This window comes from Balaenoptera borealis (assembly GCF_965194805.1).
Source record: "Balaenoptera borealis genome assembly, chromosome: 14".
Classification (NCBI taxonomy): domain Eukaryota; kingdom Metazoa; phylum Chordata; class Mammalia; order Artiodactyla; family Balaenopteridae; genus Balaenoptera; species Balaenoptera borealis.
In genome coordinates, this window is record NC_138875.1 from 91945602 (window position 1) to 91962035 (window position 16434).

The window sequence follows — 16434 nt, forward strand, 5'->3', positions numbered from 1 at the left end:
AAAAACCAGAAAAACTTCAGAAACAGATTCATGTGTAGCTAGACATTTAGTGCATGATAAAGGCAGCACTATTAATCAGTGGGGGAAAGGATAAACTAGTCATTAAATGGCATCAGGACAAATGGCTGTTAGGGAAAAGCATAAACCCTACTTCACACATTCACATTCCCAGATGGATGAAAGACATAAATATGTACCTGACAGGAATTCTAGAAGAGGAAGATAGAGAGAATACAAAAAAAAAAAAAAAAAAACCAATATTAGAGAAAATGGTTGTTTTTATCCAAAGCTGAAAGATAGAAGTCCTTGATCTGCAAGTGTATACACCACATGCCACACTGAATAAATATTTTAAATCCACCAGATACACGAGCAAAAGCTGCAGAATACCAGGGATAATGAGTAAATATTTAAAGTTACTGGAAAGAGAAGGCAAATTACCTACAAAGGAATACCAATTATACTGACTACAGACTTCTAAGATGAAAAGATAGAGGCCAGAAGACCACACAGTAATATATTCAAAGTACTAAAGGAAAACAATATAAACCCAGAATTCAATAGTGTGCTAAAGAGTGAGAACAATAAAAAGACACTGACATATTTCAAAGTAACAATAGCATCCTCAAAAGATGCTCATAATAAGAGAAATGCAAACTGAAACACTGAGACATAATCTAAGGCACACTTTAAATTAAAAGAGGTCTAAATTTGCATAAGCCTTATTTGGACCATGATTCAAAGAAATTGTTTTTAAAAAAAGCTTTGCTGAAATAATAGAAAAATTTGAACACTATCTATATATTTGATATTAAGGAATTAATTCTAATTTTGTAGGTGTGATAATGATATCCTGGTTATGATTTTTTTTTATATATATATTTTTAATTTTATTTATTTATTCATTTATTTATTTATTTCTTGGCTGTGTTGGGTCTTCATTTCTGTGCGAGGGCTTCCTCTAGCAGCGGCAAGCGGGGACCCCTCCTCATCGCGGTGCGCGGGCCTCTCACCATCGTGGCCTCTCCTGTTGCGGAGCGCAGGCTCCAGACGCGTAGGCTCAGTAGTTGTGGCGCACGGGCTTAGTTGCTCCGCGGCATGTGGGATCTTCCCAGACCAGGGCTCGAACCCGTGTCCCCTGCATTGGCAGGCAGACTCTCAACCACTGGGCCACCAGGGAAGCCCCTGGTTATGATTTTTAAAGGAGTACTTATCATTCAGAAATAAATTCTGAAATATTTACAAATAATGAATCATGTCCTAGATTTACTTCAACATACAGTGACAGGTACAAATGTGGTCATTGTACTATTCTGATTTTCTATGTTTTGAAACTTTCATAACATAAATTTTAAAATCACCAGAGAAATATTTCATTTGTAAAACATGATGTTTTAAGATGTTACAGTTTTTTAAATCACAAAATGAGAGGTCTTAGGAAATTTTAGAAAATTTAAAAATTTTTTAATTTATTTTTTTGGCTGCGTTGGGTCTCCAGCTGCTGTGTGCAAGCTTTCTCTAGTTGCAGTGAGCGGGGGCTACTCTTCGTTGCAGTGCGCGGGCTTCTCATTGCGGTGGCTTTTCTTGTTGTGGAGCATGGGCTCTAGGTGCGTGGGCTCCAGTCGTTGTGACGCACGGACTCCACGGCACGTGGGATTTTCCCGGACTAGGGATCGAACCCGTGCCCCATGCATTGGCAGGCGGATTCTTAACTACTGTGCCACCAGGGAAGTCCCAGAAATTTAAAATTTTAATAACAAAAACCAAAAAAGGTTGAAGGTTTAAGGATAAAGTTGAAGAACTTTTCCAGAAAGCCGACCTCCCCTCCTAAAAAAAAAAAGATAAGCAATGAGACAGAAAGGGTAAGAAAATTATATGAACAATTTCAAAGGTTCAACACCAAATTATTCAGAGCTCAAGAAAGAAAAGAGAAAATGGGAAGAAAACAGAATCAAACAAAGAGAAAATTCTTAAAAATAACACTATCCAGGGACTGATCCATCAAATGGGTAATTTCTTAAAAAGACTGGGAGTAAACATATCATCATGAAAAATCTGAATACCAAAGATAAACTGATGAATGTAAAGGTTTCAATGATGATAAACAGGTTACATACAAAAGAACAATGGAATGGGATTTCTCAACAGTAACACTACTCCATTTTCTACCTAGCTTTGCCAGATTTCAAAGTTCTGAGGGAAAATAATTTCTTATCCAGGAAATTATACTAGTCCAAAATACCATGCAAATATGAGGACAAAGTAAAATAATTTCTAGTCATACACAACCTTAATATAGACCCCTTTTCGGGAAGGTAATAAGGTTATCATCCATTAAAAAGGGAAAAAAGAAGTTTCCAGGAAACAAGAGATCCAACACAGAGATGAGATGAGGGAATTGGCGAGGATAAAGGGAAGTCCCAGCCTGCCAGTGTGCTGTAGCCTAGAGAATAACTGATCAGTCTACACTGCAGCATGATGGAGGGCTCCTGGGGATGTGTGTTCAGGAAAAGAGAAAAATGATTAGATTGTGTGACAGGTTTGATCTTGAGGAAAACGGAATTGAGAGACATTTTACATAGGTTTAGGGAAAACAAAGCAAATAAATAAAAAGGCAATTATTCAAAACAGGAAAAGTAAAATTTATACAAGAAAGAAACTTATTATGGCTCAGCAATAAAGAATACTTATATAGTCATCACAATGAAAACACTGAACATGAATTTAGCCAAAATTTTTGAGAGGAACTACATTACAATACTTGCAACATAATCACATTGATTTAAGGATGTAGGAAGGAAGGCAGGTATAATAGTCAAGATTCTCATTTAATGCCTAAGGAACTAAAAAATGTCTCAAATTGACAAACTGCTTAAAAATTTTAAACTGTTTGCCACCATAAAATTAATAAACAGAAACATGAATTAAATAGAGTTGGGAGACCAGAAGCGGGAGCTCTCACGTCCTGTGATCATAGCAGAGCCCAACAGGAAGAAGACAGACTCCTCTTCTTTCCTGGTGAGGACTCAGTCAATGAAAAGCCACAGACTGATTGTTTACTATCACCCTCCCAACTTCCTTTTTCCTCTCTATAAAAGCGCTCTTCTTCCCTTGCTGTGGGGGATTTCTATGGTAGCTGACCTTGAATTGCAATTCTCCGCTGATCCCCAAAAAGCCATTTTTGCTGGAGAAATACATGGCAGTCTATTTATTTCAGGTCAACACTACTGAGAAGAAACACTCCTGTTTTTATTATGAGCCTTTTAATATATGAGACTTTTTAAAATGTATATACACATTTTTCAGAAAGTAAATAAATTACAGAGAAAGTAAAGCAATCAAATCAAGAAGTAGAAAAATAGCAAAAAGGAAAGGAAAATTTAAAAAGAGAGCAAATGTTACTCTAACTGAAAACCAAAAACAAGGAACATAAGACAAAACCAAAACACAGCACAGATTACCAAAACAACCCAAATCTGCTTCTTTGAAAAGATTAATGTAGATGTATATCTTGCAGAGCCAATCAAGAAAAAAGATGGCCCTAATAAATATTAAACTCAAAAAAGAAAAAATAGCTACAATTAGAGCAATGATTTTAAAATATCACTAACAAACAGCAATTTAAAGAATCACCAAAAGGGAATTCCCTGGTGGTCCAGTGGTTAAGATTTTCCGCTTCTAATGCAGGGGGCATGGGTTCAATCCCTGGTCGGGGAACTAAGATCCCGCATGCTGCACAGCGAGGCCAAAAAAAGCAAAAACAAAAACAAAACACCAAAAAAAAAAAAATCACTAAAGAATAGTATGAACAACTTTGTGTCAACTTGAAAACTTAGATGAGATGAACAATTTTCTAGAAAAACATGTGCCCCAAATTGACTCAATTAAGAACTACAAACTGAAATTAATCACTACCATTTAAAATGGAATCAGAAGTCAAATATCCACCCTGAAAGATTTTGAGCCCAAAACTTTCAAGGGAAAAATTATTTTACCAGGTAGAAGAAAAAAAGTTATGCTTCTCAAATTACTCATGAGACTTGTAAACTCTTGCAAGGATAGTACAAAGAAAGATTAAGGTGCAATCTTAAGTCTGAACACTGAAAAAGTCCTAAGTAAAATATGAGTAAATTGAGTATGGCAGAGTATTAAAGTAATAATACAATGTCACATTCAAGCAAGGTTTAACCAGGAATGCAGGATGGTTAAAAAGCAGAAAAACTATTACTGTTATTATAATGTCACGGTATGATGAACACTCTTGTATCCATCACTCTATTTTGAAGCAGATCTGGGAATGATGTATTAAGGTTTGCCTTAGAGAAATGATATCTCGTTACTGTGATGCAATCCATTACCAGATTAAGGGGTGCAGACCAAGAATGTCGCCTGCCGTATCAGTAAAGGATGTTGTGGCCTTCAAGCCACCAGCCACTGCAGCCACTCCGGACTGTGCACCCTGAGGGGATTCAGGATGGAGAAAAGCAGAATATGGCCCTAGATAGTTAAGATGTGTATCAAAGGAATGATTTCAATGAGCCCAGACTCTTGCATCTTCCCACACATAGAAAAGTGCTAAACTCATTAATCTGAGATGCCTGGTTCTCTTTAATGAACAGTCATCTCTCGATGTTGTGACCACCTGGTCTTTGCTGCAAAAACTCCTGTATATCCTGGCTCCCCCCTTATGGTTTCAGAGCCGTCCCTCAGAGCTATTCAGAAAGTCCACTGAATAAAACATAATTCTCAACTTTCAGGTTGTGCATTTTTTTTCAGTCGACAGTTTTGGCAAACAATGAAGGGACCCAGAGCTGACTTTCCTCCTTCGCATGAACTCTACAATGAAAGAGCCTTGGTAGAGGCCTCCTGTGTCCGTCTGCCTCCTCAGAGAGTTCAGATGAATTTGGGTGAGTCTCTCCTGGTTCTTGGATCTCCCAACTATTGGTTGATGATCCTGTGTTTTATTTGGTGGTGTATAACAGGTGCTTGGCTCCCCAGGTGACAGATTCTGGGAAAATGAACCCCCTTGCAACAGTTGAAAGACACTGAGCGGTCTGGGCTGAGTGGTTAGGTAGGAGGCTGACCTGGCATTCTTCCTCAAATGGCTATCTTAACAAGAATTTGTCGGGATAAAAGTGAAAATATTACATGAGAGCTTTCAGCACTGAAGAAGGGAATCTCATGGCCAGCAACGGCTTTTTCTCAGGCAACTGAGAAACTTGCAGGACTGGTAAAGGCAAGTCCGCATACCATGCAGACATCCCTATAAGGAAGCCCACTCAATTTAACTTAAAAAAACTTGCTCTGCTTGGGACACAGATAAGAACTGGCCACTCTGATCCAAGCATCCACGATGGTCTTATACTACCAGAGGGAGAACCTAGACACATAAGACGAGCTGAAAAGACTCTAGGGTAAAAACCTAGAGCAGTCAAGCTCACAAGCAGCACACTGGGCCACCATGCAATTTCACTAGTAAATTTTATCTCCAACGAATTCAACTTTAAAATCGGAAATAGATTCTCTCAGATAAACTAGGGGCATCAGAAAGCCAACCTCTGACTAACACCCCAGCCAGATGCATGTACGTATAGAGCTCATACTTGCAAGGATCGACTTAATTGGGAATTAAAGGAAATCTCACCCAGAAAATGACTAAGATGGGGCTCTTTTACTGCATACACAGTTAAGTTAGAGAAAGCTAGCTTGATAAAACATCTTTTCAGAATTCTGATCTCAAAGAAACAAAAGCCCTGCTAGGGGTAACTTGCCTTTCTCTTCCTGTGTCTTTGAAATGTTAATGTTCTATCTGATCTCCTTGGATATTCTGTGTGTGTGTGTGTGTGTGTGTGTGTGTGTGTGTGTGTGTGGTTTGAGAACTTGGTCTCTGCCATCCAAAAGGTACACATATTGTGTACATTTGGAGGCAATCGAATAGACTGGGATTCTGAGCAGTCATTTGTCTGACTGTACCAATTCGCAGGGGCTTTTTGCCACCTTAACCTTCATTGTGTCAGCCTGTACAATGAAGGCCTTTACTTTCTTGAACTATTTTTGGGAGTAAACTTTCTGGGTCTTGTTTAGGTGGTATCCTTCACACTGTCTTGTGGGGAAGCCCCTTGCATCTTATTGGTTTGAGTCACTATTATATCTCATTAATGGCCAGATGATGGATCCTTCAAATGGGAGAAACTTCTAAATTGGTAAATTTTTAGAGAGCACTCATTATAAACAGCTGTTTTGTTGGTACCTATGGGGCGGAAAAACACATTAAACAGTGGAAAAAATATATATATAATGGTTAATCTAAGAACTCCTTTAATTTAAAACAAACAAAAAACTGGCTTGGGAAGTCTTATTTGTGGTCTATGCTTCCCCTCAATGGGTCTTACAGATGCTAATAAAAACATTGGAATAATTAATGTTAATTAGGTTGATTAATAGGGAAATTAAAAATAAAACTGAAAGTTTAGAGATTTTTTCCCAACCAGGTGGAAATTTTAAAGTGACTTATCCCCAAAAGATAAAGAAATCTCTAGATGGTTATTAAGAAATGGGATAAATAAAACAGATGTTAATGGGATTAAAACAAAAGGTTTTGGTACAATACTACCTAAGGTTGGATGGGCCAAAGGGACCCATACAAGTCCACCCTATTTACCCCAGTTAAAATATATATGTTTAAAGAGCTCAGCCATCCCTGGTGGCGCAGTGGATAAGAATCTGCCTGACAGTGCAGGAGACATGGGTTCGAACCCTGGTCCAGGAAGATCCCACATGCCGTGGAGCAACTAAGCCCATGTGCCACAACTACTGAGCCTGCACTCTAGAACCCGGAAGCCACAACTACTGAGCCCGTGTGCCACAACTACTGAAGCCCATGTGCCTAGAGCCCATGCTCCGCAACGAGAAGCCACCTTAGTGAGAAGCCCGCGCACCGCAACGAAGACTAGCCCCTGCTCACCGCAACTAGAGAAAAGCCCGTGCACAGCAATGAAGACCCAATGCAGCCAAAAACAAATTAATTAATTAATTTAAAAAAAACTTGTTTAAAAAAAATAAAGTAAAGGGGTGGAAGAAAATTACACTGAGATAGCTGACCAACAATTACTTGGGGCAACAGTTAGGCCAATTAATCAAGTTGAAAGATTGACAAAAGGGCCTGAGTCCCTTGGTTCAACCCCTCACTGGGGACCCCAGAGCATTTTATACAAAATAGATTAAATAGTTGAGGGATAAATGAAAGGAAAGTTTCTAGGACTCCTTATAAGACCCAACCTTGTTGATAGGGGTCCTTTAATGTTGGTGACCAATGAGTAATGCTTCCCCTGCTTGGTATTGGTATTATAAGACAAGGCATGTAGATGTGCCCCTCAGGAAATATTAATTAAACATACAAAAGGAGGGCTTACCTGGTGGCACAGTGGTTAAGGGAGCCCTGAAAAAGTAGTTTTGTACATGGTTAGGATTGGATTAGATTAAATTTAATTAGGTAAATGGATTTTGTTATTAAAAGTAGGCTGGTGCGAGACTTGATTTGGTTCCTCTCTGTTAAGAGAACAAAGTTTTCTTGGAATAGTGCTTTTGGTAACACATTGCGTGAATTTCTTTGCCTTTAAGTGATCTGTATTTGTTTTTGAAATCTTTTGTCACTTTGGTTAAGTGAATAAGCATTGTTTCACAGTGTCCTATGATCCTATTTGACCAAGTGCTTTGAAACCTTTTTGATATTTTGACAAACTTCTCAAATATCAAATTCTAACTAAAGTTCTTTGGACCTTCCGCCAACTCTGGGATGCTTCAAAGGAGCCCTGAGACATCTCAGAGAGGAATATTAAACTAATTAGTCTTATTTGGTATGTTAAATTACTTGAGAAGCATTGTCAAGTGTTTGGAGATAAACCTTAGCTTATATTGTATGGGTAAATGTCATTAATATAGATATTCCAAAATTTATATGGAATTCCTAAAAATGTGGTATGTCCTGGTATAATGTTATCAGTCATAATTCTAGTTATTATCTTAAAATGTTGTATGTCACAGAAATATCCAAGTTTCTTGTCAACTGCCTTGGAATCAGATCTTTGACCATGTCATTTTAAGTCTTTTGTCATATATAGACAATCATTATTTTACACTGATGCTTTTATAAAATGAAGATCTTCAAGAAGATTCATAAAAAGGATTTTTTGACAAATACAAGTATAACTTTTAAATCATACCACTGAAATGGGTAAGAAATTACAAAACTCTAAAGGAAAACCTGATGGCTTCATCCAGAATAACAGGAATTAATTACATGGGACTGAATGAACTGATAAATATGATTCATAATTTTATGACATTTTAATGAAATATACTGGCTTTCAATCTTCGTTTTCCAGAAAAAACTTTCCTCTTATGCTATGACCTACAAGTTGATAAAGTATGCCTTTGTAAACAAAGATGAAACATTTATCTTTTTCTTTCTACCTGATCCTTCCAGAATTTGGCTTCTCCAGCTGGCTGCACTGTGGACTTGATGGCCTACTGTGACCAGATTACAACTAGTTATACTAATCATTGTTTTAATTTGCTCTCTCTCGTTTTCAAATTATTTATGCATTGTGTCTCTCTCCGCTACACTATAACTTTATTAATGTTACCAGCTGTCTTATATTCTGTTTGTTTTCTAAGATTGTTGTCTCTTGAATTACCCAATGTGTTAGCAGGCCTCCAACAAAATTAATGATGTCTCAAGAAGTTAACCATATACTTAACTCTACATAGAATAATTGTAATAGTATAACTCTAAATACGGTTAGAAGCAACAAGGGAAAACATCTACTGGATCATATAAACTAGTAAGACAAGCAATCCAGAGAATTTTAGATTCTCAACAGGGCCTAATCCAAAAAACAAACAAAAAACAAACAAAAAAACCCAGCGCATCGAATGGCCTATCAACAGAAACTTTGCCTGATCTAGGAATGAGCCTTCCTAGTGCCATGGGACAAAACTGGTCATGGGGACTTCCCTGGCGGTCCAGTGGTTAAGACTCCGCGCTCCCACTGCATAGGACACGGGTTCAATCCCTGGTTGGGGAACTAAGATCCCGCATGCTGTAGCGCAGCCAAAAAACCCCCCCAAACCAAAAAATTGGTCATGAAATGCCTCCCAAATATTAAACAAATTTATGACCAAGAGGAGGCACTGTGGAAGAATGTCACCTGCCACATCAGCAAACAAAGGATGTTTGCAGCCTTCAAGTCCTCAGCCACTGCAGCCGTCCTGACTACACCCTGAGGGGGGATTCAGGGTGGAGACAGGCAGGATACTAGGCCCTGGAGAGTTAAGATCCTTATCAAAGGAATGACTTCAATGAGCCCAAGCTCTTGCATCTTCCCACACAGAAAAGTGCTAAGGTCATTAACTTGAGGTGTTTGGTTCTCGTTAATTGACAGAAATCTTCCGAGGTTCTGATTACCTGGCTTCTGTTGCAAGCCTCCTGTATACCCTGCTCCCCCTTTACCTCTGGGGAGCGGTCCCTCAGAGCTCTCGGAGAGGCTGAGCCCGGGCTACGGCCTCAGAAAGTACGCGCAACGTAACGGAATGGTCAACTTCTGGGTTGTGCTTTTTTTTTTTTTTCAATAGACCGGAGTTAAGACAGATGGAAGAACAGGTCCTGGGTAAAGTAAGACGTACAAGCAGGACATCCCTGCTCCTCTCACTCACGGGGTAGAGTCAGATTCCCTACCTGCGCCTGGCCTGCTCACCCCTCGGCGCCCGCTCCGCCCCAGGGAACCCAGGGCCCCAGGAACGCAGCCTCCCGCCTCCGCCCGCTAGCCCGGCGCTCCCGGCAGCCCCCGCCCCCCAGCTGGGGAGAACTCCGAGGAGGCCCACCGCTCGGGTGCACGCGCCCCTCACCCTCCCCCCTCCCGCGTCTCCTCAACGTCCGCGCGCTTGCGCGCTCACCTGTCCTCGGGTTGCCTGCCTCTCGCGTGGGAACGACCGGGCTGCAGTGGGAAGGGAGGCGAGAGCGCGCGGAGCAGGCGGCGGCGCCGAGGGCCCTCAGCTGGGAGGCGAGGAGCAGAGCCGCGCGCTCCCCAGGCCCGCGGAGCCAGGGCCGGGACTCCACTTCCCAGGAGCCCCCGCGCCGCCCCGCGGAGCGATTCTGGGCTTTGCGTCCGGCTGCGCTTCTCGGCGGGTCGTGAGTGGACGTGGAGCGCGTGCGCGAGGGCCCGGGGCGCGGCGTGGGCTGTGGGGGCCGGGCGGGCGCAGGAGGCCGGGAGGGGACCGAGCTGCCGCCGCCCGCCCTGCGGACCCGCGCGGGACGCGGAGGCCCGGATGTGGGCGCGCTCGCCGAGCCGCTGCCTTTGTGACGGTGCAGCCCCGCCGGCGACGCTCCCGGTGCTGCGCCTGCAGGTGCCGATCGCAGGTACACGCGAGAGGGCTGGATGTGGTTTCTTCCTAGCGGGAGGCGGCGCCGCCGTTTCCTCGTCTCCTCGCCGAGGCGGACGGTTTTCACCAACAAATGGTTTTTCTTCTCTGTGGTCTCCCGGCCTGAGTGACCCCCGCTGCCACTTGGATTAGCGCGCCTTCGCGTTGGTGGGACGGGACCCTGACGCCCGGACGCGCCGGGCGGTGGTGGGGCGTTTGAACCACATATTCTCAGCGATGCAAAATAAGATTTCGTCTGTTCTTGTTTCTTTTTTTTTTTTTTTCCTTCCCAACTGGGGCTAGATGTTTAAAACTTTGCATATGGCCTTTCCAGCATCTGTTAAACGTGATCATGCTCTTTTTTGTTAGAATGGGAAATTTCTTTACAGTAAATGTCCTAACGTTCCTAAAAGACATCCAACGTGGTTATACTGGTTTTAAAAAATATATACTTCTGGATTCTATTCGTGGATATTGTAGAAGTTATATGCTGCAAACATTGATGAAGTAGGTCTACTTTTAAGAAGTTTGGTGGCAGAAAGGGCTGGATCGATTTCTATTTCTTGCTCCAGTCTAAAAATATTCATTAAAAAAACTTTTTACTTATTGAGACTTATTTTGGCAGTTATTTTCCTCAGAATTGCCTGTCTTATCAGTGTTTAAGATCCAGCAGGTTCGGCATCTCTAGCTCCTGGCTTCTTGATCTTCAGTTGTTGGGTTTTCTTTTTTAATCAAATAGATTAATTGAGGGTGTGTATGTGTTTAACCTAGTTTTACTTTTCAGAGATAGCTCATAATTATTATATTTTTATTTTCCCTTGACAGTTAAACGAATCAAATTTGTACATAAACTAACACCTGGTATGAATGTGAAAGATGAGGTTGACATCAGAATTACATAGATCCCACCCAAAGTATATGGAGAAGGTGAAGAATTTAAGTTCTATCTTTACTTCATATACAGAATATACTGTTAAAAAAAAAAAAAAAGAAGTAAAAGGGAAGACAGGTTGTCATCCAAAGTGCTAGCTAAAAAATATTAGTCACCTTAGCGGTGTTGACTAAAGTTAACCTGGGACATAAATAGCACAACCCCTCCCTGCCCCTTTTTAAACTACCTCAACGCTGCAGTAATTTTCTTCGGTGACCTAACTAATCGCCTCTTCTCTTGTTTCATTAAAATTGTCCCTCTCTTACAAAGCCTCCTGGACAGTGGATGGCACACATTCCTGCCCTTCTTGAAAATTGTTCATTTGTTCTTTCATTCCCTCTCTCAACACATATTTCTTGAGCTCTTAGCATGTGCCAGTCACAGGGCCAGTATTTGAGATATATATCATAAGTTAAATTATGAAGTCTGCTTCTCAGTATTTTATATAAACATCTCAAACTTTTGTTTAGGAAAAGATATTAATAGTATTTACATAGATACAAGGTGTACCTTCTGGGAAAGAGATGACACAGTATCTTATTAATTAACTACATCCCCAGCATGTACAAGAGATTTAGTTAATATCAATGAGTTTAGTAAAGGGACTGGAAAGAGCATATAAACAGATTGCTTAACTGTCCTCAGTAACAAATTTGCAAATACCTTTGTAAAAGAAAGTCTGTTCACAACAGGAAGAAGATACCTAGTAATTTTAACTAGAAATGTATCTGAATAATAAGAGAAAACTTTAAAATAATACTAGGAGTCATAAATAAGAATAAAGGATGAGTAGGAATGAGAACAGTTCTGTTCATGGCTTAAATGCACTTGCCAAGAAAATATTACTAGGATTGTTTTTTTAAAGAACCCCATGCAATTTTTTCTTTCTTTTATATCTCCATCTTCTTAAAAATGTTATGAAAGTGACTCATTCCTTTTCCTTTTAATTAGATGAGAAAATGTTTCTGTTAAAGGAAAAATACTCCTAGAAATGATGAGTTCCCTTGGTTTTCATCACATAATTCAAGCACTGAAGGCTTAGTAGCATATAGTTTAAAAAAATTTTAGTTTTTTAAAATGTTTGTTTTAAGGAAAAAGGAGTTTCATTGTGTGATATCTCCGTTTTGCTTACAATAGACTTTCACCTGTACTTTTCCTTATAGCATGACTCAGATCAGCCAGGGTCTTAAATCTTCTGGCTCTGAAGCAAGGTCAGGACTGGTGTGTCACCGGCTGTATATGCATCTCTGGCTTAGAACCAACACCAGGAGCATAATTTTTGCCTCTTTCCACACAATACCTTTCTGCTGTCTCATCCTTACCTTTTCTGGTCAATATTTTATTATGAAAAATTTTGAACATACAGCTAAACTGAAAGAAGTTTACAGTGAATACTTGTAACCTCCCCTCCTAGACTCTACCATTAACATTTTACTATACTAATTTGAACATATATCTGTCTGTCCCTTTCTTCATCAGTCCCTCTTTTTTGGGATGCATTTCAAAGTAAATTGCAGCCATCAGTATGCTTTCCTGAAATACTTCTGAATGCATGTGCATTGTTAACCAGAATTTAATGTTTGTTTCGCTTTTGCTTTTGATGTGAAATTTACATAAAAAGAAATGCACAACCTGAGAGTGTCCATTTGTTGAGTTTTCACAGATGCACAATCTTTGCCTTTTGTATCTTTGAGTATGTCTTTGCTGTCTCTGCTGCTGTGTCCTTTTGCTGATGATCCCTTGTCCTTCACAGATGCCAAATACCAGTGAACTTATTCAGAACCTTAAGAGATCTGTTCTCTTTTATTAAGAATTACATACTCCATATGCCCAAGCGAAACGCTATCCCCGAGAAGGTCTCGCCGGTCCATGGGCGCTGGTCCTCAAGCACTGGGTATTCCAGTCTCCATTGCCTGCCCTGAGTGCAGACATATGTACAAACCACAAGTTATCGCCTAGTGTTTGACAAATGCTGAGTGAACAAATACGAAGCACAAAGCACTGTGCTGGCCTCTTTCCAGGTTTTAGAGTGAGGTTATCCCAGTTCTCAAGTGGTTCTTCATCTTACAGGGAGGTGGACAAATGAGCCAAGTGTTGAAGTGCTAGGAGCGTGGGCAAAAGGCTCCAGGGATTTTCTCTGGGACGATGGGAAGGTTTTTGGAAAAGGTGGCATGTGAATGAGGCTTAGAGAACATGGGGCAAGTGCAGTAGGATTGCAGGTTGAAAGGTTGTCAGGGCCCAGAATGTGGATGGTTGTGATCAGAGCTGTGCATGGAACCTCTGTGCCTCAGATCGTAACTTCCATAGCCTTCTTGCTGGTGCTGGAAGCTTCTTTCAGGCCATCTCTGCCCTGGTGGTGGTCAGAATAGCAGCTCTCAAAAGACATCTGCGTCCTAACTGCCAGAAGCTGTGGCTACATCAGCTTATTGGCAACAGGAACCGTGTAGATGTGATTCAGCTGAGGACCTTGGAACGGGGAGCCTGCCCTGGGTTATGTGGGTAGGACAGGGGGACAGAGGGTGAGGGTCGGAGGACTTGTGACAGCGGAGGCAGCAGGGCACAGAGGGCAGTGACCTTGCTGCTGCGGGCTTCCTGCCTGCAAGCCTGGTCCCTCCCTCCCAGCTGTTGAGCCCACCCCTGCCCTGCTTCACGCCCACAGACACGCCCAGGTCCCCATTTGATCCTACCACCTCTTCTAGCTCCGCCCTTTCGTTGCTGTTCTCGCCTCCAAACTTTTCAGCCCTATTGTGGAATTTGTCTGCTGTTCCCGCTTTAGTGAACCCTCATCTAGCCAGTCAGGGCACTAGAATGCCTAATTCATCTGAACTCTGTTAATCCTCCCTTCCTTGAAATTCTCTCTTCTGGCTTCTGATATACATCTCTACAGCTCTTCTATAGATCTGTCTGTAGATCTTCTCATTCTCTGGTGGATCTTTCTCTGCTTCCTTTTTGGGATTCCTTTTCTCCTCTGTTTTCTTCCTAGATGCTAATTTATCCCACAATTTTTATTCCTTTTAGATCCCCATGATTTTAAATAATTAATTAATTAATTAATTAATTTTTGGCTGCATTGGGTCTTTGTTGCTGCGTGCGGGCTTTCTCTAGTTGCGGCAAGCGGGGGCTGCTCTTTGTTGTGGTGCGCGGGCTTCTCATTGTGGTGGCTTCTCTTGTTGCGGAGCACAGGCTCTAGGTGCGCGGCCTTCAGTAGTTGTGGCACGCGGGCTTCAGTAGTTGTGGCTCGCGGGCTCTAGAGCACAGGCTCAGTAGTTGTGGTGCATGGGCTTAGTTGCTCCACGGCATGTGAGATCTTCCTGGACCAGGGCTCGAACCCATGTCCCCTGCATTGGCAGGCGGATTCTTAACCACTGCGCCACCAGGGAAGTCCCTATCCCACAATTTTCTGGTCCTACAGTTTATTTTACTCTCCATGGTATCTTTGGTTGATTTTATACACTGCCATGGTGTCATCTGATAATGCCATTACCCAGCTTTACCAGATATTCTGTCTCCTGGTGGGCTTTATAGGAATCATGTCCCAGGGATGTATAATCTCCCTTAGACCCCATCTGTCTCCTTCACCCGCATCAGAGTAGATGAATACATCACCCCCAAATCTGTGACTAAAGATCCACCCCCACTCCCCCTCAAGAAGTTGTCCTGTTTGAGAATATAGCTGTGCAGCTTGAGTAGATCCAGGTAGAACAGAAATGTGGATGGCGGGTGATACAGCTGGATAACCCTCACATCTAAACGTGTCCTTCTCCCTCTTCCTTCTCTGGCTCATGCACCGTGTGCACAACCAGTCCTACCCCCAGACATTATTGTCCATTCTGTCACCCAGAAACCTGGGGTCACCTTGAACCCTTAACCTGTATTCCCATCCACATCTAATCAATTCCATTGCTGCCCTCCTTTGTGTTCCTGTCTTCTAGATCACAGTTTCCCTCCTGCCTGGTTTTGCAGGTGTTTCATCCCCCTCTAGTCCATCACACAACTACCTCAAAGGCAGACACATCTGTTGTCATTGCCCAGCTGACAGCATGTAGGCAAGAGTCTGTGTTTCTGAGGATGGCACTTTGGGCCTCTGTGACCTCGACCTGGCCTGTTTCTGGCTGCTCCCTGCCCTGCCCCACATTCGACGGCCACACGTCGAGCTTCTCCCCCCACGTCACTGTCGAAGGCCCTGCCTTTGTTCATGGTTCCCCACCCTCGCTTATCTGCCTGAACTCAGACGCGCTCTGGACTCAGCCTTAGACCCCCAGCTCGTGCTAGACTAAGCCTTGAGACTCCCAGCTCGTGCTCTGGACTCAGCCTTGAGACCCCCAGCTCGTGCTGGACTCAGCCTTGAGACCCCCAGCTCGTGCTCTGGACTCTGCCTTGAGACCCCCAGCTCGTGCTGGACTCAGCCTTGAGACCCCCAGCTCGTGCTCTGGACTCAGCCTTGAGACCCCCAGCTCATGCTGGACTCAGCCTTGAGACCCCCAGCTCGTGCTGGACTCAGCCTTGAGACCCCCAGCTTGTGCTCTGGACTCAGCCTTGAGACCCCCAGCTCGTGCTGGGCTCAGCCTTAGACCCCCAGCTCGTGCTGGACTCAGCCTTGAGACCCCCAGCTCGTGCTGGACTCAGCCTTGAGACCCCCAGCTCGTGCTGGACTCAGCCTTGAGACCCCCAGCTCGTGCTCTGGACTCAGCCTTGAGACCCCCAGCTCGTGCTGGACTCAGCCTTGAGACCCCCAGCTCGTGCTCTGGACTCAGCCTTGAGACCCCCAGCTCGTGCTAGACTAAGCCTTGAGACTCCCAGCTTGTGCTCTGGACTCAGCCTTGAGACCCCCAGCTCGTGCTAGACTCAGCCTTGAGACCCCCAGCTCGTGCTGGCTGCCGTCTGTGCTCCATGGGGGTCGGTTTCTTCAGCTCGACTTAGCTGCTGAGGGCAGGGATAAATGCTTCACTAACGTTTTATCCCCTGGGCCTGGGACACAGCCGGGATCATAGTAAAGTGTTCAGGAATGATTTAGAAAAATGACAGAAGATCACAATAGTTATCAGCTTACCTGCTGTTTCCCTAAATACAAATGAAAACTCATT

At 42.8% G+C, this 16434-nt stretch overlaps 1 protein-coding gene and 1 long non-coding RNA gene across 20 annotated transcripts in view; one reads left to right on the forward strand and one right to left on the reverse strand.

Moving 5' to 3' along the window:
* The window catches only part of ZNF140 (zinc finger protein 140), a 59678-nt gene that overhangs the window by 28196 nt on the left and 15048 nt on the right, over positions 1–16434 (forward strand). For 2 of the 19 annotated variants that reach the window (XM_082355119.1, XM_082355120.1), the window contains exon 1: positions 10275–10417. The exons of 15 other annotated variants lie outside the window; for them this stretch is intronic. Coding sequence is in view for 1 of the 4 variants with exons in the window: in XM_082355130.1 (XP_082211256.1) it covers positions 10327–10404 (78 nt within the window). In the remaining 3 variants the exon portion in view is untranslated. Of the gene's footprint in view, positions 1–4776; positions 4908–10199; positions 10418–16434 lie in introns of those variants that run through there. 2 more of the 19 variants (XM_082355117.1, XM_082355130.1) reach the window with 2 other exon arrangements.
* LOC309611155 lies at positions 1449–10118 on the reverse strand. The gene is made up of 2 exons (XR_014234362.1): positions 9955–10118; positions 1449–1827 (listed from the first exon to the last, which is right to left on the reverse strand). It is a non-coding gene; the product is annotated as an uncharacterized lncRNA (long non-coding RNA).